General features: G+C 32.6%; 1 protein-coding gene across 1 annotated transcript in view; it reads right to left on the bottom strand.

The window, feature by feature from the left end:
• LOC124354685 (FAS-associated factor 1) overlaps positions 1 to 26,312 on the bottom strand; it is a 72,607-nt gene that overhangs the window by 30,710 nt on the left and 15,585 nt on the right. Inside the window, exons 4-7 of the mRNA XM_046805322.1 lie at positions 25,223 to 25,403; positions 24,283 to 24,553; positions 21,037 to 21,160; positions 1,366 to 1,511 (exon numbers count right to left, since the gene is read on the bottom strand). Coding sequence (XP_046661278.1) covers positions 1,366 to 1,511; positions 21,037 to 21,160; positions 24,283 to 24,553; positions 25,223 to 25,403 — 722 coding nt within the window. The remainder of the gene's footprint in view (positions 1 to 1,365; positions 1,512 to 21,036; positions 21,161 to 24,282; positions 24,554 to 25,222; positions 25,404 to 26,312) is intronic.

Raw genomic sequence — 26,312 nt, 5'->3', positions numbered from 1 at the left:
CAGATTACATGAGATACAACAGTCATGACAAGACAGGACGTCATTTAGTCATCTGAAAATGGGACCTCTTCTGATATTGTGTTGGTTACCATTATTATTATATCAAATACATATATTATAAATATATATATATATATATATATATATATATATATATATATATATATATATATATATATTATTATATAAAATATTTTCAAGCAGGTAAATCAATTTGGTTATTTGCATTCTTGTCTTTACATACAGATCTAGGTTTATTTGGATAGTATAGGTAGTTAGTTAAATTAATTATGTGATAACATATTCTGTAATTAGCATGAATAAATTTGTTTTAATTTGATATCAAGACCACACAATCTTTTGTAACAGATTAAGCTTTTCAAACAATGGATAAGCCATATCTAAGCAAAATATAGCTCAAACACACAAAAAAGAAAGTTTTTACTCATTCATAATATCACAAATGACCTTGTGAATTTCTAGCTACATTATCAGTGCCACATCAAGATGTAGCAGATGAAAAATTAGAAATGTATAAAAAAATTAGCTTTATTTTACATTAAATACCATTTTACTACACTTTTATAGCTTCAGCGTGAGATTATATTCATAGACTATTTATAGCTAAAGAAAAATACTCCAAATACATTAAAGTTTGTTATATTAAACTTAATGTGGTGCTGGGGAATAATGTTACATGTGGACATGGAGATATAATGTGAAGGATTAAGTTATTTATAGTAAATATATTACCAATTCTGCCGCTTATTTTTTTAAAGTCACTATGAAATGGTTAATACTACGTAGGAACTGATACCCTTGGAATTTGATACATTTATGATAAAGCAAACATTGATCCTATTTGAAACTTCAAGGCTAAACTACTATGCTGAATATTTTTAGGTAAGTCATGGTTTTACAATAAAACTCAATTTATTCTTAAGCTTGCAAATAAAATTATGTTTTAGATAAAACATTAAACATTCAGTGATATATATATATATATATATATATATATATATAGTATTAAAAATTCATATCTTGATCGATTTAAAAAGTAAAAAAGAATATAATAACAGCACGAATCTCACCATTTCACCAAGGTTATTGTTTCTCCTTCAGCTTACATGTGGGTGAAAGTAATTGTGCTTGCCGGTGTAGCTTTCTATGCTCAAGAAACTTATATATATAAAATATTTTCTTGTTTGTCATCTGACTGGATATCCAATGTTCCAACATATATATTTGGACAATTTTAAGTAAATCTTAGATATTAGCAGTTATCCATCCCAGAAGATCAAGTTAAGAAATATTAAAGTTAATCAAAAATTCAATTAAATACAATTTTACTATCAATTAACATACTTCACTGGCAGGCTTGTGACAGGCTTCTTTGATAGCATCTTCAAGGGTGCCGGGGAAGAAATCAGGATGCATTGCACCGTAACGATTCGTAAACTCATCTGCGAAATGTATACAGCCTGCAGTCTCATCTTCTACGTTGTCTGGAACTGAGATAAACACATCATATTTATTTGATGTTGTGACATTTCATAAATGACCTTTTAATTTATCATTACAGACTTAATTAACCCATCAAGAGCCATATTGTTGCGTACATTGACAGTATAAAAAGTGCATATAGTGATAGTATCATGCAGATCAACGACTGTATTTGAGTAATATTTAATATTGTATACATTATTTCGATCATTTCACCATAAAGTTGTATTCAATAGGTTCCAAACTATATTGCATTTTGAACAACCGAGTTTTGAATACATTTCCTTCTATTTCGTCACTGTGAATTATGACTATATTATCTTCTGACAGCTGATGTGATAAAAAAATAGTGTGGTTTGAACATGCTAATAATGGTCTGTTTAATCCAAACAATAATTAAAAAATTACATCACAGTTATTGAAATACTTTATGTTGAGTAGCAACACTGCAAATAAGTTATTCTGAAGCAAAAATGTGACATTTTAGTTTGGTTGTTAATGATAAAAGTTTTGTAGAAACATTGCCTCTATCCTTTTCAGTGTGTCTTAACCACAGTGTGTTCTTGCCAATATTTTTTATTTAAGTAAATAAACAAATTTAAGAAATATAGCCAATGATGAAATTAGTCTTTCAAAAGACTACACAAGTCTAGCCAGCCTAACTTCCCATCCCATTGCATAATAAAAAATCTGAATCTTACTACAGAACCCCAGGACAAAACACATCATCCAAAGATGACACAGGAGGAGCCAGACAAACCTCCTTTAAAAAACTGAGCTCGACTGTGTATTTTACTACAGGACCTCAGAATGAAACATCATCCAATTATGACATAGAGGAGCCAGTAAAACTTCCTTTGATAAAAAACTGAACAGCTGTACAAAGTCCCTTCCAATAAATGAGCATCTTTTTAAGAGCACACACTAATTAAAAAAAAAAAACTTGATACAAAGCCAGGATCATCCTCTATTCACAGTTCTAACACCAGCACATTCTACAGAAAAAAACTTAAAACTCCTGGCCAATATAAAATTCCATCAGACAGATATTACAAAAAATGTCAGAATATTTCACCAGAACATTCAACACCTTTTTTTAAAATAAAAAAGCAAAAAAGGTTAAACCACTTCAGTTCCCTAAAGCCTACCATGATAATTTAACCCATTGGCCTACTAGTATTTCCAGCCTCTCAACTCCACAGTAAATCCAATTAATTTGGCCCAAAATGGAGAATTTTACTTAAAATTCCATTACTCTAGTTGTACTGTTTAGATTTTAATAAAACTTAGGATATTTAATAAAAGCATCCTAAACTATATTTTTCACAAAAAAAAAAAAAAAATTAAAAAGTTAGTGTTAATTTATGTTAATTACAAAATAAACACTTTTTATTTTTTACTGACAATTATTTATTATTACAATCTTTTAAGTATACAAATACTGTCGACTTAAAAATAGTAAGTTAATGTTAATTTTGGTTAATTTTAAGTTAATTAAAAAATAAAAATCTTTTTTTGAAAATTTCGTAGACAAATTTATTTTGTTTTATTGTTTTAAATATTTTATAGCTTATTCCAAGAAAATATCATATGATTTTTAATTTCAGTATTTGTAAATTTTTAATTTTGGGTTAATTTTGAGTTAATTTCTACATAAATTGCATTTTTTGTGCAAAATTACTTATTACAGTATACTTATTGTTACATTGCCATAGTTACTAGAATAAATGAAAAAACATACCTTTTACTTTCATAGAATAATTGTCCAAATTATCTTCAGCTCAAAACATTTTACTATACACTATATACATTATACACACACACAAAATTGTATGACTTTTGGGCCTAGAACTTTTGAAGTGTATGGTACACTTCAAAGCACTCAATGTGGAGTCCTACTACACACTGTTTGCACTGGATCCTGCTTTCCTATCTCAGTCCATGCTCTTTGCACACTGCACACCTTTTTGTAGGGAATTCCTTCTGCGGTGTTGGAGGAATGGACTGTGGAAAATGCCGGCCCTGTAGTCTCATAGGATTGCTTGTAGGTCTCCCAGGTGATGGCCTAGCTCTCTGTTCCAATGATGCAAGCATCTGTTCTGCGACAGCAATTTTAAAATCTACAAAGTGTGGCTTTTTCCCTCCTTTTATTTGGTAATATGCTACATACGCATTGAAGAGGCACATGTCAAACATATAAAAAAACAGTTTCTTATAGCCCTTACTGTACCGTCTAATGACCGGGTCATAGGCCAGTACTTGATCTTGACGGTCCACAGCCAACATACCATTGTTATAGTCCATGATCATCTTAGGCTTCATTATTTCCAACCGTTCTGGACGTTTCCTAGTTGGGATGGTAAACCTGCCAGTTGGTTGGTAGTCGATGTTAGTATGACATGTGCTGATGCAGTAGACCATTTTCTTGTCCATCCATTTCACTACTAGTAACCCACCAAGGCTTCTGCGTTGTGCCTCGCCAACTTCTAGCTTTCCTGTTTTGAGCTCATTAGGCATGTTTTTTCTACTAGGTCGGACAGTGCCTACTGCATAGGTATTGTGTTCTAAAAGCCTAAGAAATAAATTCGGTGACGAATACCAATTGTCGATGTGGCAGCAGTAACCTTTTTCCAAATATGGTTGTAAGAGTTCCATTACAACTTCCTCACTTACCATCATTCCTTCAGGAACAACCTTTTTACCAGTGTATATTTGGAAACCAGAACAGTACCCACTTTTTGATTTTAAAAATCACAAATTTTAAAAAACTTTATACCAAATCGTGCCCTTTTGGTTCGATTGAATTGGACATAAGATAGCCTCCCACGAAATTTCATCAAACTTTCATCAACTGATACGTCTCTATCGGGGGTGTAGTTTTCTTTGAAAATTTGATTGAAAAAAGTTATTATAGGTCTAATTTTTTTCAACTGATCGTCTTCAATAGTTTCAGTCTCATCATTATTATTTGCTAAGTGAAGGAACCTCATTAGAAGCTGAAACCTTTTGAATGACATAACTTCTGTAAAGATACATGTTTCAATTACTTTCCTTTTCGTCCAATAACTTTGGAGTGTTGGTTTTTGCACTACAGCCATAAGTATGATCAGAGCAAAAAATGCTTTCATCTCGTTTACTGTGCATTCAACCCATTTATTATCAACCTTTTTTTTTCTTTGTTTCATCAGCTAAGCATTGGGTAGCATACACATTTGTTTGCTGAACAATATGCTCCAAAATCTCAATAGTAAAAAATTTTTCAAAACAATCTAGTTCAGTTTTTATTTGGTCAAGATTTCGAATATTTACTCCTACCTGACTGCCTAAAAACACAATATTTTTAGGTTCGTTTGGCTCGTCATTCCATATTGGAAAATTCCATAATCCAGTTACACCAGAAGCCACACTGCTAATAACGTCTTCAACATTCCGTAAATGTAAATCATTCATAGGATCATCGGCATTGTTTAGGCCTACGTCCATCTCTTCAAAATCAATATCTGAGAGGGCATTGTCAGACTCACCGTCGCTAAATTCTTCATCACCATCAATCCTCCACTCTTCTTCCACATGATTAGAACCGATTTCACCATCAGATTCACTTAAAATAAATCCGTCATCGTCAATATAACGATCAATTTCACTACTACGTAAAGCTCCATGTCGTGCCATTGTACACACGCTTAGTTTTTTTACTCGAGTCAGCTGTTTACTTGTTCCGATCGTCTATTTATGTTCCCCTTCCTCAACTGCAGTGTTGCCAAACTGTAAAGTTAAATTATTCAATTCCCATTATTGCATAGAACACAGAAACGAAGTTAGGACTGAATGGTGCTGACATCTTGTAAGAAATAGGCGAACTACTTGGTGGCGAGATGGTTTCGTCAAAGTATTTTACCGTGCATAGCGCTAGCGGCGAGATGGTCTCGTCGAAGTAGGCTAATGGGTTAAACAGAAAATGGCTTAAACCCTAATAACTTAGCACTGATAAAAATTGATGGCTACACACTGGTAGCTGACCATTGACTGGGAGGATTTGCAATGTATATAGAATCCTCATTAGATTTAAAAACAGAACAGTTAATGTGTCTGACCACTGTGTAGAATTTGTGTGTAAAGCTGCATTGGAAAGATTTAGTACGAAGAATAATTCTTTCTATGTGCATTCGTACCTATCGACCACCTGGTGGATCATTAAAACAAGCCATTGAAATAATGTTAAATATACTCAACTTTGTGCAAGCTGAATCAAAATCGTTGGTGATAATAGGCGATGTTAACATCAGTAGCATAGCTCAGAATTCTGACCGTGCATGTTTTGAAGAACTGCTATGTTATCAACTCGAGTAACAAATCAAGAGCTCTCTGGAAAATTATAAATTTAGAAAGGAACAGTGAGCAAACACAAGATACTTCTTTTTGCTTGGAAATGAATGGCAAGAAAAAGGTTGACCCAGAGCTCATTGCTGATCATCTCAACATTTATTTTTCACAAATAGCAGAGACAACTTATCAGGAAAACAGAAACCAGCTGCAAAACGTAATTCTGGCTCATCTAAACAATATTTCAGCATATCATTATATAACATTCAATTTTACCCCTACTGGTGAGAAAGAAGTCCTAGAAGCAATACATTTGAGAAAATGCTACCATACCTTAAAGTTAAAAATCCCCTAAGAACAAGCATGGATTTTTCAAGGGGACGTCAATTGTTAGTGCCATTACAAGATTGGTTGGGTTTTGTATGCAGACGACACCACCTTGTTTTTAAGAATGAAAATGCTCAATGTCTCTGACATTACACACACATTTTTTTTCGTCCTAAAGGAAAAGGACGGTTTGTCCCTGTGTTTAGTCCTAAAAGGACCTTTGTGCCTCCCTTACTTAAATTTATGTCCTTAAAGTCCGTGGCTTTTGCAGAAGCCGATCAGATTTGAGGGCTCCTGTTCTCTAGTGTCCTTGGGGCTGAGTAGATTAACTATGTGTTCCATAGTTTGAGTTGTGCTACCACAATCACATGTCATATCTTCTGACATTACCCATTTATATTTCCACAAGTTATAAGGGTAATACAGAAAGTAGATTACATTTTGATCTGTAGCCGCTAGGGGCGGGACCACGGCCATTTTGATGTCAGGGCGTTTCTAGAGAGAGGTTACTGTTGCTCCTTGTTGTTTTACAATAGCAGTTTAAAATGTGTGACTCAATTGAAAATCCCATGAGTTGTGGAGTGTGGTCGGTAATACAGTTTTTGTTGGCTAAGCAACATGATGAGATTTATCGCCAACTCTGTGAAATTAATGGTTATGATGTGATTACTGGAGGTAGAATGCTTCAGTGGTGCATTAGATTTAAAAATAACTAAACTAATGTGCATGATGATGAACGAAGTGGACGGTCAAGCATTGTGACCGATGAAATTGTCTATAAACTCGATGAGAAGATTAAAGAAGACCGCCAATTCAAAATAACAGAACTCTCACTTAGTTTCCCTCAAATTTCAAGAAGTTTATTACATAAAGTTGTTACTGATAAGTAAGGTTACCATAAATTTTGTGCAAGATGGGTACCGAGAATATTAACAGAAACCTATAAAAATCAGCGTATCGTTGCTTCATTGACATTTTTGGACACTTACGAAAGAGATGGTGGAGACTCGCTGCGCGACGAGACTTGAGTACAATATGTGAATTATGAAACCAAATTACAGTCTATGGAATCGGGGTGCACACACTCCTCCAAAACACCAAGGGAAATGCATGCAAACATTGTCGGCACGGAAGATTATGGGAACTGATTTTTGGGACAAGAATTCTAGTTGATTTCTTAGAATTAACACAACCATCAATTCTGCGAGGTATTGTGAAACCTTGCAAAAGTTAAGAAGAACAATAAAAATCTAGTGCAGAGGAAAGTTAAGTTGAAAAGTTTTGTTTTTGCAAGACAATGCCCAAACCCACACGGAAAACCGGATTCTAGAAGTCCTGGATGTTTAAGTGTTAAGTGGGAGGTGTTTCTACATCCGCCTTACAGTTTGGACTTGCACCCAGCAATCGGATCCTACACTCAGCGACTACCATCTGTTTCCCGCATTGAAGACATAGCTTGTGATGCAGCGCTATGATGACGATGTGGAACTGCGGAAGGGTGCGACTATCTGAAGCCACTTTGAAGTGTCACTTTCAAATGAATATAATGAAATGTATTTTGTTTATATGAAAGGTAATCTACTTTCTGGATAGCCCTGTACATATGCCCATTACTGTATGAAATCGATTCCTTAACATCCACTCTTTCCAAGGAAGGTTCATCCCATCTACAGTGTTTGTTGGGTCTGAAACTACAGATACAATTTTAATGTACTCACTGCGTAGTGCCACCTTATTAATGTAAATTACACAGTTGATTATCATGGAAGAGGAATTGCCTGCCATGAGGATGCCACTACTTGTCCTCATGCTTTATTCAACTGTACGCCGATCTCTCATACATGAGCACTATTCAGCTACACAGGAGCACAATATTCATCAATGAGATATACCAGAGCCAAGGCAGAAGTACGCAGAAGATGTGCTTATAATGAACCAAACTGGAGTGAATGATTGTAGAGTGTGTGGTAAGTATGCCAAGAGTGCAGCCATATTTTGCACAAGTTCTTGTAAAAATGGATCCATTTTAAATGTATTGGTTTGAAATACTCAACAGTTAAAAATATGACAGATCAAGAGATTGAACTTTGGCTATACTCATCATGCAGTGAATTAAGTAAATTAAATATCAGCAATGAAAATGAAAACAGTGACTTTAATCTTTCCCTTTCACTGGCTACACAATTAGGGAGTGCCATTCTCCAAGAAAATGAAAATTTAAAGCAGGAGTTGCATGAAGTGAAAAATAAAAAATCTACTTATGAAATAGAATTGGAAGATAAAATGCAACAAAGGGAAGAAGAAATGAAACTAATGTTAAAAACCCATAGTGAAAAGGAACATGAATTTAATATAAAAATAGAATCTTTAGAAAGAAAACTAAAACTCGAAAAACAGCTGAGGGAGGAAATGATAACACAGGTGCAACAGGAAGGAACAACTTTTACCTTGAACAGTAAAGATACTAATCACCTAATTCTTAATCCCCAAGATACTACTGTAATGAAATCTTCATGTAAAGACTTCCAAACACAAATTATTCTGCAGGAACTGATTTATTGTAAGCAAGAAATACAAAATTTAAATACTATTATCACAGTTTTAGAACAAGACAAAAAACATTAGAAAATAATTTTTCTGAATTTAAAACCCAAAATTCAAGATGTATGCACTGTTTTCCCATCTTTCAAGGTATCCAACATAACAAAAGAGGATTGTCTAAAAACTCCTACCCAATTAGGAAATACAGTTTTTCAAATACAGTGCGGTAATCAATTTGGAATTTTATCCTCTGATGATAATTTAAATAATGAAGAAAATACTACTAAATCTAGCCTCAATGAAAATAGTAATAAAAATAGACCTAAGAACGCAAGAAAAACTTCAGAGACTGAATCAAAATTTCCTGAGTGCTCAATTCTTAAACAGTCCTCCAATGCAACAGTAAATAACCCTGATAAAACTCACAATAAGATTTTGTTGTGTGCTGAGAGTCATGGACATGGTTTGACTTGGAATCTAAATAATTTGATTAGGACTCATCAGACAGTGGGTTTTGTGACCTCTGGAGGTAGAGCTAAACAAATTCTGAACCCAGTAAATATACATGGTGAGAAATTGGAGGGTAATGACATTTTGCTGTTCATCTGTGGTACTAATGATGTCTCAAGAAATGAATCAGAAGAAGCAATAAGTACGATCAGAAGTACGCTTGAAGAACATTCAAACCAAAATATAATTTTAGTAAATATTCCACATCGATATGATCTAGCACAGTGGTCATGTGTCAATGAGGAAATCAAAAAGACTAATGGTGTTTTGAATGACTTTAGTGAGCAATATGCTAATGTCAAGTTAGTGAATGTATATGATGCTGAAAGAAAGCTCCATACCTGGCATCTCAATTATAAGGGGAAACTGTGGCTTGCAGATAAACTTAGTGAGGCAGTGAAGACCTTCTCCAACACCATTGACTATTCCCAAAATTATAGTCCAACACTAGATTTCATGCTAAACCTGGATGGTACACAGAACCCGGGGAATGAGCAACAGGAGAAGGAGACAGCATCAAGTAAAGGAGAAGCAGCCACGGCGTCAAGAAACTCGTCACTAATATTTCTAGATCCGCTAAAGTAGCATATAATGATGATCAATTTAAGTCTTTCAATGTTTTTCATTTAAATGTTCAATCAATTAGGAAAAACATTGACGTGTTAGAGCTTTTTTTTTAGATTCAATTAGTTGTAGTATTTTAACAATAAATGAACATTGGTTAGTTTTTGAGGAAGGTCAGCTCTACGTTCTTCAAGGATATAGTCTAGCAAATATTTACTGTAGAAAACCACCTTTAACCAGAGGAGGATGTAGCATTTTTGTAAAATATGGAATTGATTACCAACCCATTGATGTCAACAAATTTTGTATTGACACTGTATTTGAAGTAACTGCTGTTTTAATGACTAAGACTAATATAATTATAGCTACTACATATCGTACACCAGCTTCTAACATTGATTGTTTTCTATTATCACTAGACACTTTTGTTATTTTCTTGCATAAAAAGTATCCTTCCAGCCATTTTATTATTTCAGGGGATTTCAATATTGATATTTTAAAAGATGATTTAAATACTAAAAGCTTCTTAAATCTATTACGCTCTTTTAATTTATATTGTTTGAATAGTGAATTCACAAGAAATGAAGCTTATATTGTTACTAATATGTTAAAAAATAATATAGAATGTAAAGTCATCGAGCCATATATCTCTGACCACTCTGGTGTTTGGGCAGTCTTTCATGATATTTTTAACAGTAACGTTAATAAACAAACAAATTTGAAGTTAGTCAGGGACTTAACTCCCAAAGCAATTAGACGTTTCAGAGATGTGTTAAGTGAGGTTGACTGGACATACTTAAAAACATATAATAGTGTTGATTTTATTTTTAACGAGTTTATCAATTTCTTGACAACTTCTTTTGAAGAATGCTGTGTTTTAAAGAGAATAAAAATAGATTTAGGAAAAAATAGGTTTAAGAATAAGTGGTTTACATCAGAGTTGAGGTCATATAGAGATTTTGTTATGTATTCATATGACCGTTACAAGAATGATAAAGGTCTTGTAGAAAAAAATGTACACAAGGATGTATATTTAAAAGCTAAAAGACATTATAGGGCAAAAATAAAACAGGCAAAGATAAAATCTCATGAAAATTACATTCTTAGTTCAAAAAACAAGTGTAAAGCTGCTTGGAATGTAATTAAGGTAGAAGGTAATTTAAATTCAGTAAATAAAGAAATAATAGTTCATTCTAACATTTTTAATGACTTTTTTATTAATTCCGCAATCACTCAAGGAGTAACTAATGTGAGTAATTGTAATAACTCTGCTATAACATTTTTGAGTACATACACTTCTAATTTAAATATTAGAAATAATATTTTCCACTGGAGACAGATATATTCAAATGATGTGCTTGAGTGTGTCTCTAGATTGAGCTCATCACAAAGTGAAGATGTTTATGGTTTCTCCAACAAAATAGTTAAAGAAATAATAAATATTATACTTGAGCCCTTAACTTTACTTTTTAATTTGATACTTGAGAAGAGTATTTTTCCAGATATTCTTAAAGTGGTCAAAATTATACCGGTCTACAAAAAGGAGATAAATCATGTCCCTCTAGTTACCGCCCGATTTCACTAATACCTATATTTAGTAAGATTCTTGAATATTGTATGAAAGATCAATTATATAATTACTTTTTTGGAGAGCAAACTTCTTTGTAAAGAGCAGTTTGGTTTTTGCCTGGTAAAAACACTATAAAAGCAGTTGAATTGGTTGTTAAAAAAATCTTGAGAAGCTTCAAAAATAAGGAAACATTATCTGCCACTTTAATTGACCTGTCTAAAGCATTTGACAGTATATCTCATGATTTGCTTTTAAGAAAACTCCAATGTTATGGTATACAAGGTAGAGAATTAAAATTAATGACGTCCTATCTAAATAATAGAAGGCAAACGGTAGCTCAAGACTCTCATGTATCTGAGTTTAAAACTGTTAAAATAGGTGTCCCTCAAGGCTCTGTCCTTGGGCCTTTTTTGTTTATTGTAGCCGTAAATGATTTTGCATTTAATGTACCCTGTATGTCTGTCTTATATGCAGATGAAACAACCTTACTCAATTTTGGAAAAGATTTAACTAACCTAGACATTGTACAGAGTAATGCTATGAGGGTTGCTTTTGAGTGGTTTAGGGCAAATTATCTAAATATAAACACTAATAAAACTGAAAATATTTATTTTAGTTTAAGCTCTGCTGTAACAAATATAAATAGCTCAGTTAAGTTGTTGGGGGTTCATTTGGATGACAGGCTTAGTTGGGATACTCACACAAGTAGTTTATGTACAAAGTTATCTAGGGTTACTTATCGTACAGTTCAAGACGAGAGGCACTAAGGAGCAGTGGATCGAAAAGTCAAGGCAAAAGAAGAATTTGACGGCTAGAGATGTCAATCAGCACTTCCCTGTTCAGCGAATCTTCATCAACGACCATCTCTCGCCGGAGAACAAACAGTTCCTCGCGAAACTCAAACAGAAGGGACGGGAGCTCAGCTACAAGTTCGTATGGTGCCGCGACGGCAAGTTTTTTATTCGGAAAAGTGAGGGAGAACCGGTGAAGAAAATAAACTCTTATGCAGATATGGACTCACTCAAATAAGCATGTAAGTTGCACTTCAAAGTACCCAAACATGGAAACCTTACTAAGTAAACATATTTTAAAATATGCATCAAAATACAAACGTAAATACTAACTGTTTTAATAATTTTTATATTTCTCAAGATCAATTAGGCCTAAATCAGAACATAATTATTTATGCAAATATAAGAAGCATCAGAAAAAACTTTGACAGTTTTTTATTAGTTTTAAATCAAATTGTACATAAAATAAGTGTTATTGTTCTTAGCGAAATTTGGATTGGTGGTGACGAAGTTGAAGTCTATAATATTCCTGGTTACAACACATTCCATTGCTGTAACAATGATTTAAGATCGGGGGGAATTTTATGCTACATATCGAACGAAATTTGTGTGTCGAACCTAAATTTGAGCTTAACAACAGCTGATACCTTACTTTTAAAAATTATCTTTAAAGACTTCTTTTTTAATCTTTTTTGCATTTATAGGCTACACAGTTTTAGTGAAAATGATTTTATTGTGGAGCTAGGCAATGAATTAACATCAATTTATAATAACACAGTATTAATTGGGGACATAAATTTAAACATAACAGAGAACACACGAAATGCAAATAGTTATCTAAGTTTATTAAGTAGTAATGGTTTTGTTCAGTTAATTGATCGTCCAACTAGAATCACTGCCAACTCACAGTCGTGTATTGATCACATTTTTGTCAGACACCGTGATGTTTCCATGTTTAAGAGTGCAATATTTGATGTTGACTTAACTGATCATTGTATGCTAGGCTTAAAAATGACGCTTCCTAGTTGTAAAAATCAGGTTGTAAATAATCATAATAACTTTCAAGGCCAAATAGATTACGATAAGCTATTATTAGATTTGGATTTGATACAGTGGAATGAATGTTTTATAAATAATAATATTGATGATAGTTTTAATTGTTTTTTAAAAACTTTACTAAATACTATAGACAAATGTAAGAAAAGTCAACGTTTGAAAAATGATAAATTAAACAAAGCTAAATTAATCAGTCCTTGGATAAATAATAAGCTATTAGAAAAACTGAAAAGAAAAAATAAGTTATGTCATCTTTATAAATCCAGGCCATATGATAGAAATTTTTCATGCTATTATAGTGGGTTTTGTAATAAATTAAAACTTGAAATAAATCTTACAAAAAATCAATATTATTCTAAGAAAATTAATGAAGCGAAGGGAGATACAGCCCTTCAATGGAAAATAGTTAATAATTTGAGTGGGGCAGTTAATAAAAAGTCTGTTGAAAAGGTAGCATTAGATAGCGGAGAAATTTTATCTGATCCAATCATTGTAGCTGATACAATAAACAACTATTTTATCGCTGTACAAAATAATATACAATACTACAATAACGATGCTATAGAGCTAAACTTATTACCTAGGATGTCTTCTTTTTTTATTCTTCCAACAAACGAAAATGAAGTGTTTGAAGTTATTAAAAGCTTAAAAAGTAAAAAATCTTCTGGTTTCGACAATATAAGTGTTGCATTGGTGAAACATGTTGCTCGCGTATTGTCTCCTGTTCTCGCTAAAATAATTAATTTAAGTTTTTCTACAGGTTTATTTCCTCAGAAATTAAAGTCTAGTATTATTGTCCCTATTTATAAGAAGAACACTTCCATTAAATTAGACAACCTACGTCCTATTAGTTTGCTTTCTATTTTTTCAAAGATCTTCGAGAAATTAATGAAAATGAGATTAGTTAGTTATTTGAATAAAATACATTTTTTTAGTGGCAATCAATATGGTTTTAGAAAGGGGTCGTCTACCGAGGATGCACTTGTTAATGTAACGGATATGATTTATTCTAGTTTAAACGAGGGCAGTAAATCGACGGGATTATTCATTGATTTCCAAAAAGCATTTGACTTGGTTGATCATGACATATTGTTGTTAAAAATGGAGATGGCGGGGTGTGGCCTTGAGCTGGTTCCGCAGCTTCCTCACGGGGCGGGAGCAGCGTGTGCGGGTTGGTCACGCTGTCAGCGCGCCACTGCCGGTCACTACAGGGGTGCCGCAGGGAAGTGTCATATCTGCCACTCTATTTCTGATATTTATAAATGATTTATTAGAACTCGGTTTTAATGGCAAGGCTAGTGCCTTCGCCGACGATATTGCCTTCTTTTATTCCCAGAAGAATACGGAATTATTATATAACCAAATTAATGATGATTTGTTTATTTTAAAAAATTGGTGTCTTACAAACAAAATGCTTGTAAACGTTGAGAAAACAAAATATGTAAATTTTGGTTTTAATGATTTCAACTTTCATTCTGAATTTGTATTTCACGAATTTACTTGCAGAGGCGATGTAAATCTATGTAATTGTAAGCGAATTGAAAAACAGGATAATTTTGAATATTTAGGAGTCATTTTTGATCGGAAGCTAACATGGGATAAGCACGTAACAGTTTTGCAAAGAAAATTAAAATCTTCAATTAGAAAATTTTACTTTCTACGAAATTTTTGTGACGAACATTTGTTACAAACTCTGTATTTTGCTTTGGTCGAATCAAGACTACAATATGGGTTAGTTTGCTTTGGAAGTACTTTTAAATATCTAATAGAGAAATTAAGAGTTGTGCAAAACCATTTTATAAGAATTATTTCTCATAAGAAAAGACGTGATAGTTCTTTCCCAATTTTTGCTAAACTTAAAATACTACCTTTGCAACATCTATTTGTATTTAAGGTACTTAGGCTATTTTACATTAAAAGTGGTAATTTGGGAACTACGGACTTAAATTACGGTACTAGAAGCATAGACCAGAGAATGTTTCGACTACCAAAAGTCAATAAATCAATCGTAAAGCAGTCTTTTATGTACAATGGGCCGAAACTATTCAATAAATTACCATATGAGTTGAAAATTGCCGTTAACGATAAGTTTTTTTATAGGAAATTAAAAGAGTTTTTACTGACAATAGAGGATTGTTTGTTATTTTTCAAATAAAATTACTTGTACAAATAAAGACTGAATAAATAAAAATAATAAAAACCATGTAAATAAACGAGGATTAATTTTAAGTTTGTTTGAAATGTTATGTAATCTATTATATCATTATTATTTTATTATTGAATTTTAATTATTTTTGTGTACAAAGTTTATTTTAATTTCATTTAAATTGCTAACCAAGTTTTATTTTTATTTAATGTAGTTCATTCTCAACATAGAAACTTATTTTTATGATATATAAAGGAAAAGTAGTTGTGTGTAAATAAATAAAACTATTTTAGAGTAAAAGGTACAAGTTGTACTTCAGAAAGATTTTAGTTCGGTTTTAGATTTGGTTCTGAGTTTAAGTTCGTAGTGTTTTAGATAAATAGTAGTGATAAGACTTATGTGGACGCCACAGAGAGCAGCCCGGCTGATACAATTGAACTTATATCTGGACGCAGATAAGATACTTGTAATTTAAGTACTCGCACTGGCCACACTACTTGTAAAAGTGGTCAGTCTTTCCAAAGATTGTATTTTGTTAATGACTGTACATATTTGCTGTTGGAAATAAATTCAATTCTTCTTATTTATTGCGTAGGTTAAGTTTATGTGTAAATAGATATATGTTATTAACATCATATTTTGCCTTTTTCCACTCACTTCTGTCATATGGAATAATTCTGTGGAGCAACAGTAGTGGAGCCCAAAGAGTTTTCCTGTGGCAGAAGCAAGATTTACGGTTGATCAAGAATGTGAAGGGTAGAGAATCTTCTAGACCAATGTTTAAAGAGTTTTTAATAATGACTGTACCATCTATATACAGGGTGATTCGGTTAGTGTTACCGGCACTTTCTGAGCTGATTGTACTATAAAAAATAAAGAAAAAAGTTCATATAAACATGGGTCCGGAAATGCTTCCTTACTGGGTTATGGCCAATTGAAGATTTCACCAAAAATTGTGTGCAGGAGGTCAAATGATGATTTGCCGCGTGTTTATGAAGAGATATTTATAGGCGAATGCAACTTTTTCTAACGGATTTTTAGATGAGAAATTGAATAAAGTTCATCTCATAGCTGTATCTCATTTAGTTTTTTTGTTATACTACAAAAAATAGAAATAAAATAATTTTGAAAACACTTTTTTAAGGTTTAACGGACAATTATTTTGTTAAATAGGCATTGAAGACCCACATTTTTACAAAGAAACTTGCAGAAAGTTAATTCTGAATAAAATTATGTGCCACACGGCTATTAACAGCGAAGTATTAGTTTCTGGAATTTAATTTTACAACAAACATTCTACCAAGCAAGAAATACGTATTTAGTAAATAAACACCGTAATGTAATGATATAAGGTACACAAATAATTGATTAGCATACAATTGTAAATACGATTTTAATAGATTAATGCTCAACTAAAAAACAATAATACTATTACTTTTTAGGACTATCCAAATGGTTACATCATGTACCTACATATCTTTGTCACGTTAGCTTTACAGAAGGTAAATTATGTCTTTATAAGTTGGTATCACAAATCAGCTGTTCAACAATACACTGCAATTTATTGAGGAATCCAAATTATTTGTTACCAATTCTGTACTAGTTTAATGAGTGCAATTTAATACAATTAATTTACTACTCGTTTGTTAGTGAAGTGTATTTTAAAGTAACTTACTATCACAATTGCAATGCCTTTGTTATTTACAACGGAAGAATATGCCGACATGGTATTTGTCTTAGGCGTTTGTGACGGAAATGCAACCGCTGCTACTGCAGAATACCGAAGACGATTTCCTAATCGCAGAGTTCCAAACCCAAAAACGATCAGTGGATCATTTCGTACCCTAAGAGTAACAGGTAAACCTCCTAGTATTAATAATTATCGGGATCGCCCTGCCCAGAATAATGTAGATATGGAAGAGGCTATAATCATGGCTACTGAACGCAGTCCTGGTGTCAGTACACGGCGTCTTTCTAGGCGATTCGCAGTGTCTCAGTCTGAAGTATGGAGAACTTTGCGCAAAAATAGCATGTTCCCTTACCATAAACAACAAGTTCAAAGTATTCAACCAACAGATCCTCCTCTTCGATTGGAATTTTGCAACTGGTTAATTAGAAACCGTCAACATCATAGAACCATTTTATTCACTGATGAAGCTCAATTTACCCGAGATGGCGTCAACAACCTTCACAATGAACACACTTGGGCAGAGGGAAATCCACATAGTACAATCGTGCGCAACTTTCAACACAGATTTAGTGTAAATGTATGGTGTGGACTCATTCATGATCGATTAATAGGACCATTCATTCTCCGAGGACATCTAAATTCCCGCATGTACCTAGAATTCCTTACAGAACAACTACCACTATTATTAGAAGATGTTCCATTAGCAGCAAGGTGCAATATTATTTATCAACATGATGGTGCCCCTGCCCACTTTTCCCATAATGTAACAATGCACTTAAACGAGCAGTTTCCCGGGCGATGAATTGGTCGCGGTGGACCACACACTTGGCCACCAAGATCACCAGATCTAACTCCATTAGATTTCTGTATATGGGGTTGGATGAAGAACCTGGTGTACCAGGAAAAAGTAAATACACGTGAAGAGTTAATAAATCGAATTGAAGATGCCGCCGCACAAATCAAAAACAATCGTGCAGCGTTGCGGAGGATAACTCGATCAATCAGAAAGCGAGCTGCTAAGTGTATTGAAGTACAAGGACTGATTTTTGAACACCTGTTATGAAAGTGGTACGTAGTATTATAAGCTTTAGATGAAAAACAATAATTTATTTAAAACTTAATTTAAATTGCATCCTAATAAATCTTATGTGTAGGCTACTCTATGTCATTAAAATGCGGTTTTCCTTTGCTTTGGAATTTCTTGCTTGGTAGAATGTTTGTTGTAAAATTAAATTCCAGAAACTAATACTTCGCTGTTAATAGCCGTGTGGCACATAATTTTATTCAGAATTAAATTTTCTGCAAGTTTCTTTGTAAAAATGTGGGTCTTCAATGCCTATTTAACAAAATAATTGTCCGTTAAACCTTAAAAAAGTGTTTTCAAAATTATTTTATTTCTGTTTTTTGTAGTATAACAAAAAAACTAAATGAGATACAGCTATGAGATGAACTTTATTCAATTTCTCATCTAAAAATCCGTTAGAAAAAGTTGCATTCGCCTATAAATATCTCTTCATAAACACGCGGCAAATCATCATTTGACCTCCTGCACACAATTTTTGGTGAAATCTTCAATTGGCCATAACCCAGTAAGGAAGCATTTCCGGACCCATGTTTATATGAACTTTTTTCTTTATTTTTTATAGTACAATCAGCTCAGAAAGTGCCGGTAACACTAACCGAATCACCCTGTATATATATATATATATATTATTGTTTAGTTAAAGTTAAAGAAAATCTGAATGAGTACGAGATGCGTCATGACATTCATAACTACAACACAAGGGCCAAACATACTGTAAGACTTGAGAAATTTAAAAAAAGTCATTGCTTTATGGAAGTTCAGATTTTCAATAAGTTACCTGATAGTGCATGGACAACAACTATCAATAAATTTAAAATTGTTCTTAAGAATTGGTTTAAGATAACTCCCTTATACACGGTTGATGAATTCTTTGCCTGTATATTTTAACTGTAAACTTTGTTGTTTTTAAATTTCTTTTATTATCTGTCTGTAACTTTGTTTTATTATTTATTAGTATTGTTTAAGTGATCATTTTAATTGTTTAAATTTTAAGTCTTAACATTGAAGCTTTCTAGCCATACTGATAACACTAAATTGTTTTATCTTCCTCTTTTGTGCATTTTATTTAATAAATTATGTATTTTATTTGATAAAATTTTAATTTCTACCACTAGATTAATGTTTTTCTTCAAACCACAAATTTGTTAATAATTATTTAAAGGAAAACATTTTAGTGTAATCTAGTTTATATTAGTATTATAGTACATGCTTATTATGTTTATGACTATGTCTATTATACAATTTTGTATTTAATGACAATAAAGCTTCTTGACTCTTGAGAACTGGTCTGGTTCTTACTTTTGCTGCTGTTTTTCAAGGGGATTTTATGTGTGTGCCTTTACACGGCTTCCAGGTACTGTGGGTGGTAACTTTGTTAAATTTGACTACATTGAATTATAGCTAATTAGTTTCTGATACTGAAACAGGCAATCTCCGCCTTTAAAGGTTGGGCTTTAGCTTCCAGTTTTAAAGTAATTGTTGAGGATGGCAAGATAGTTTGTGAGTGTGATTTCAATTGTTTTAAGTTCCTGTGTTGGAAAGCTATAGCAGTATCATTAGCATAAAGAAACTTCCTGTATATTGTGTCTGGTGAAATTATTTTCAAACTTACCTCATAATTAATGAACTAAACATAAGTGGTTTCAGAGAACTGCAATAAATCTGTCCATGCCAAAAATTAATGAAAGTTACAGATTGGGCAACACTTAGGTGTTAAGGAAAGCTGAGTAGTTAAAATAAAAACTCTTGTGAATCCATTTCCTCTCTTACTATACTTTAAAAACAACATATTTTATAGAATTAAAAAACTTGATGAAGACTTGCTATAAAAATTAGGTAGTAATTGTTTCCAAGATACCATCTTAGTTGCAAAATAGCAACAATCTTCTAATAGCTAATGTGGCTTAACACATTGAACCCTAAGTCTATAACATCACATTTACTTAGTATACTGGCAGTTTTTTGTGATTTAAATTTTTTAAATTATGAAGACATTGTTTTAACCTAATATTATTATATATCAAATTAAAGAGGAGAACACACAGTTTTAGAAAGAGTGCCTTTTTATGATAAAATAATTATTTTAGCAAAATTATAAAGTAAACAAAATTATGGAGAAAAATAAAATTTGAAGAATTGTAACTTTGTATACGTTTTATTTTTCAACCACCTAATGTTGTATAAACTATTTTTTAACCACCTAATGTTCTATAAATGTGTTTTTGTGATATAAAATTAACATATAAGAATGAAAGTATTCATGTTAGTACTAATGGAAGGCCTATCATAATCATACTCAGCGTCATTCACGTCTTGATTGTTAGGCCTAACCTCAAAATCTGGATCAGGATCATTGTCGTTGAGAAACTCACCCTACGATCCAGAATCATAAATTTGACCCAAGATTCTTTTAAACTGAATCGCAGATGAACTTTTATTTTCATTAAAAATACGATCATCCTCCTCCAAATCATGCTCAGAATCTGACGTATCATGTATCATGCACACCGTTATTTTGTCTAAATGATTACTCATTTTACACAATGATCAAGAAAAATAAAACTTGTATTACTAAGAAACCAATCAAAATAAACTAAACCATCACTAAACTAACATTTATCACTTTATTCAGTAACAGTGGAACTTTGTTTATAAATAACAATGCTCGCATCACTGCGTCGTCAGTTGGTTACGTAACCGCAATAGCTAAAAATACAATTTTTACAGCTGCACAACCGTTACTTGTTATAAAAAGAAATAATAAATATAAACAATATAACACAGGAAATAGTCTGAAACAACTAAACCCGATTTTTTTTTTACCAAAAACCTAAACGTATTGAATTAAGTACCGGAGTCCGTATACAACGGCGTGCGTGCTAGTCCGACCTATACTTAGGCTTCGTATTCAATGTGTTAAACAATACTTACTTAATGGTTGTAGTTTTTTTGAGCCCATGTCTTCAACAAACATTTCATCTTCTCCGGTAAAAGATTCAGATGCATCTTCAAACTCTTCCACCGAACTGTCACTGTCAGCCAAGTCAACAACTATCTGAAAAGCATCACATATTTTGATAATTGACATCAATTTCAGTATCATTCCATTTTTAACATCTGCCATGCTGTTATCAGCAGATAATAATATACTTTTAATGTCTAAATTTTATTGATACCGAGAATTAACATACAAGTTTTTAACAATCTATCTGCTTCCTTTTGACATCCAACGAATAGAGACGCAGCATACTCACGGTGATGCACAAACATTTACTAAACTGGAATAATGTATTAATTCAGATACCTATCTAAGGGTTTTAATACACAAAGTACAACAGAAAGATGTTTTATCAATCTGTAGTTTGCATAATGCTGATCAGTGGTCTTCTATGAATAGCAAGTTGTTTCAATATATATGTAACAGAAATTGTTTAAAATAACTTAGCAAACAAAAGTACCCAAACCTCTTTAATTGTCCCAGTGAGTGAGCATGAACTCGTCAACCAAGACTAGGAGTCTTTTCAGTTGAGCTTTAAAATCATCAGAATTTATTGTCAGTAATGATAAAAGTCCTCATAAGACATTGTCACAGGATTCTTAATGATTCTTAGAAGATATGAAAACTCACAAGAAAACTACTGATAAAAAATTTGTTTTAACGTAACAAAGAAATGTACTGTTAGCTTTTAATTTATTAAATTTATGTTATAAAATAATTAATTAATTTGATTAATTAAACGAATTTCCTACAAAACGTATATTTTGGTTACTTTTAGAAAGAGGAGAAAACACTATTTTTTTTATAGAAACAGGATTTTTCCGGACATTTGCCATCGTTCAGTGAAACAAGAAATCAGTAACACTACGTTTCGAGATCTGCAATCTGATCTCTTCTTCAGGTATAACAAGTTATGGCCTCACCAATGTTGTTTTAAAAAAAATACGGACCAATCACACCGCCAGCCCAAAATCCGCACCAAACAGTAACTTTTTGTAGATGCATCGCTACCTGGTCAACTATTAGTTATACCTGAAGAAGAGATCAGATTGCAGATCTTGAAACATAGTGTTACTGATTTCTTGTTTCACTGAACGATGGCAAATGTCTGGAAAAATCCTGTTTCCTTCACAATCCTTCCATCATCAAAAATAACCTTCAAACAAAGAATTGAGCGATGATCTGGGTTATGTTGATCTTAAGTTCATTTATTGATTGAGGCCTATTGGCATAGACCTACGACTTCAGAAAACCCCATACAAAAGTCTAGGGGCATCAAATTGCACTATCTTGGTGGCCAATTCACATCACCTCTGCGAGAAATAACCATAACCTCAAATCTATTCCCTAACGGAGGTGGCTTTCAAATAATGCGGTTACAAAATATTTGGTTAAAAGCACCTTTTTACAGTCTAGAGTCATTTGTTTCGTTTTTTTCTTGTTGAGAACGAGGTCGTTTTTCCTTGTGTATTCTTGAGCCATGTTAAAAGCTATGTATCTGTTGGTATTTCTATTTGCTGCAAGCAGAACTGTGTCGCCTGCGTATTTGATCATTTGACAATATTGTCTCGTATTCTGCAGTCATTTATAAATAAAATAAACAAAACTGATCCAAAGATAAAGCATTGAGGAACTCCTCTTCTTGCTAGTAGGGGGTATGATTGTACTGATTGTGTCCCTTGGATTTAACACTTTTTTACCTATGTACAGTAAAATTTTTGTATGTATGTAAATGTAAACCTGTGTTTTTTCTTACAATGTAATGTTTTTGACGCAATACTATACTCTATGTATATGTAAATAAAGATTGATTGATTGATTGATTGGCTGTTTCCTTTAATTCCACTACAGCTTTCGAACCAACTGAGTGCTGTTTGTCGGATACCAACGTTTTGAAGTTTAGTCAATATGAGTTAATGTCCACAACATTTAAAGATCTTTGTTGATATTTAATCTACTCCAGAAGAAGAAGAGCTAATTAGAGACCTTACAATTTTGTAGATTTCATCAGCTGTAGTTGGTTCTAAAGCTTTTAGAGTTTCTCTTAGAACTGCTTGGACATCCTTTGTTTGAAGTTTATTTTTGACGATGGAAGGATTGTGAAGGAAACAGGATTTTTCTGGACATTGTTCAGTGAAACATAAAATCAGTAACACTACGTTTCGAGATCTGCAATCTGCTTGGACATGTTGAGTACCTGGGGCTGAAATATTGTTTATGTTATTTATTTTAAGCGTTTCTTCAGCTATGTTTGCAAAATACTTTTAAAACAATTAGCTATTCTTCCAGTAACTACTAACAGCTCTCAGTCATGATGTATTTCTACTTTAGTAGTTTCAGGGACAACCTCTACGTAGAAAATTAAAGCAAAAATCTTCTACCCCAAAGAGAACTTGACCTAAATTTGTAAGAATACTTCAACAAATCAAATAAATATAACAGTAAAGATAGTGATATTTTAGTCTTAAGAAATTATAACAGTTCTTTAAAGATTCCACAAAAATTAAATTCCATTAATGCATTCTTGAAACATTTTTAAACACATTAAAACACATCATTTCAGGCCTGGTGACAAGTAATAAAACATTTTGTAATTGTAAGCTTTGCAAGCAAGCAATGTCACACAGACAAGCTCGATTACTGTCTCCCATACATGGCCGATGTGGGGGAACTGGGAGAGAGAGGGGGTTTAGTTCCCTCTATGACGGCCTCAAATAAATGTTTAAATAGAGTAAACATTTTTATATCATAAATCTATAACATTTCACGTGAAACAGTTCCAACGCAACATACAATGATTTTATAATTATGTAGGTCCTTGAAAAAGTAAACAGCAAGATTGGTAGTGCATGTTCTAATAAATTTTATCATATTGAAATTCCACATCCAGCTTTTGTAATATTTAGCCTACCATGTCACATTATTAGGCTGGATATGTCACGGTTTTATTGTAGATATATTTAACTAGAGCAAAATTTTCCTATGAACTTACAGTAATAAACAGAAACTAACTACACAGTCAAACAGAAAAATAAATCAAAGTCTTTAAAGAAGTATCAACCTAACTTTGATGGATTATGTTCATATTGATTACACATACAAGCATTTTGCCAATTTGAGAATATAATCACTCAGACTTCCCAAATAGCTGACCAAGAGACCCTCAGGAAGTCACTTACTCTCTTATACTCCTTGGTCGGGTTTCGTTTGACACTAAGACTGTGGTGGGGGTGGTTGAGCCTAGCTGCAGCCAGAGTGGTGGTGTCGTCTCGCAGTGTGGTGGGCCAGCCTGACCACACCTGGTGGCGGACTGCGATGTCGGTCAGGTTGTATACGTCTGCCTTCACCTCCTCTACTGTTTTAGATCCGGGATACTTGAGGCTGTAATCCTTGCACTTGGTCTCATCGAACACATTCAATGTGTATGTGCGAGTCAGCAGGTCCTCTGCCCTGTGCAGCAAGATTCATATTCTATTAACTTTTACAGCTAAATTAAATGACACTGCTATTTTTATGTTTAACTGATTCTGAAAACATATAGTTAATTACATCTCTAACATTTTGTATCCTCTTTTGTGTTTTTAATACTTTAAATGTACTTCAAAAGTACTAGCAATGTCTGATAAACAAAAAAAAAAAAAAACAATTCATAACCCCCCTTTAAAATTAATTAGTCATGTTTATTTCTATAAGAAACTAATGTAATTTTGAGCTATTATTTACATAATGTTTTCTCCATGGTAAAATGTTATTGTATAACAAGAAAAATGTCATAAAAACAATGTACTGAAAAATGTCGTTAGTCAATAACAAAGAGATTCCTTCGGAAGAAAGATATTACTGTTGTATTTTAATTATAAAGTAATACATACTCCAAAGTCAATGGTATGACATAAATATAAACACATAGAAGTGGACATAGAACTATAATTACAACTGACAATGATTCAAATACTGGAAGAATCATTTCACAATAGTCTAGCCTGAGATCTCTGAAGATGTTACTGATATTTACATTTCATAACATACAGACCAATCTGAAATTCAAATGATCTTGAAAGGTTTTCTAAGGTCAAGTTAGGATATTGACCTGTCAAATCTAGTGAATAATCAAGTTACCTGACACTGTCCATCCCATTGTTTTCTGTGTCCAGGACAGTAAGAAACAGGAGGTTCTCTCGGGGCAACTTGAGTGAGCTCAGTTTGGTTTGATCACTATTTGGAGTCTTATACCATCCAGTCAGTGTCTGACTACACCCAGGCACTCCAAATTTGCTGAACACCATTGTCTTTAGGTCTCCTGCCATCAAACACGTCATCAATTAATTGTTACAAAATTGTCATCTGATTCTGTGACTCTAAAAATACTTTAAATATTTATACAGTAAAGAGTAAACAAGAAATTAAATATCACGTCAGTTAACTTATCACATGCATCTTGCAATGCAATTGTGCTCTACAAAAAACAAGAAGTGTTGTGGAAACAGTTAAAATTGGAGCCCAGGATATCAAAGATTACTTACGACAAGAAATTTAACATAAAAAATGTGACTCTATAAATAAAACGTTTATAACTTTTATTCAATAATACAAATATTGGTAATAATGAAGGGATGGTTTAAGTCTAATGATGTTTGAATAAAGTAAAAGTGATGAAAATAAAAATGTTTTATAATGTATTGAAGTTCCCCATCACTGAACATTCTTTCAGTATTCCAGGAAATCATAATTTTACACTATTAAAGGAGAAAAATCATTAGCAATAACAAAATGGGTATACAAGTTTAGATATTATTATAAACAATACTATAACTTAACCAACCACAATTATTGCCAACGCTACCTTTATTAATTAAAAAAAAAACTAAAATTTTAGAATATACGAGTAATTTTAAATTTAATTTTTAGGCATCTTTAACCCTTTGCATACTAAAGTTATATGTTACCTATAACTGTTGAAAAATACTGAAGTTCAAATGTCAGGACTACTCAATTATTTTTTCTCTTTTCATTTAAATAAATTGTATTTACTACAAATGCGCATGCACGCACACGTGCGCGCGCGCACACACACACACACACACACACAACATATCTTTGAAATATGAGTTTCAACTGACATTTGTGATTGTTAAAAAATTATCAACTTAAAATATATATAAAAAATCAAATAATTTTTACAATGTCATAAAAATCGTATTTTGATTGT

Source organism: Homalodisca vitripennis, chromosome 2 (genome assembly GCF_021130785.1).
Source record: "Homalodisca vitripennis isolate AUS2020 chromosome 2, UT_GWSS_2.1, whole genome shotgun sequence".
In the NCBI taxonomy this organism is placed as follows: Eukaryota; Metazoa; Arthropoda; class Insecta; order Hemiptera; family Cicadellidae; genus Homalodisca; species Homalodisca vitripennis.
This window is presented reverse-complemented; position numbering and strand designations above follow the sequence as displayed.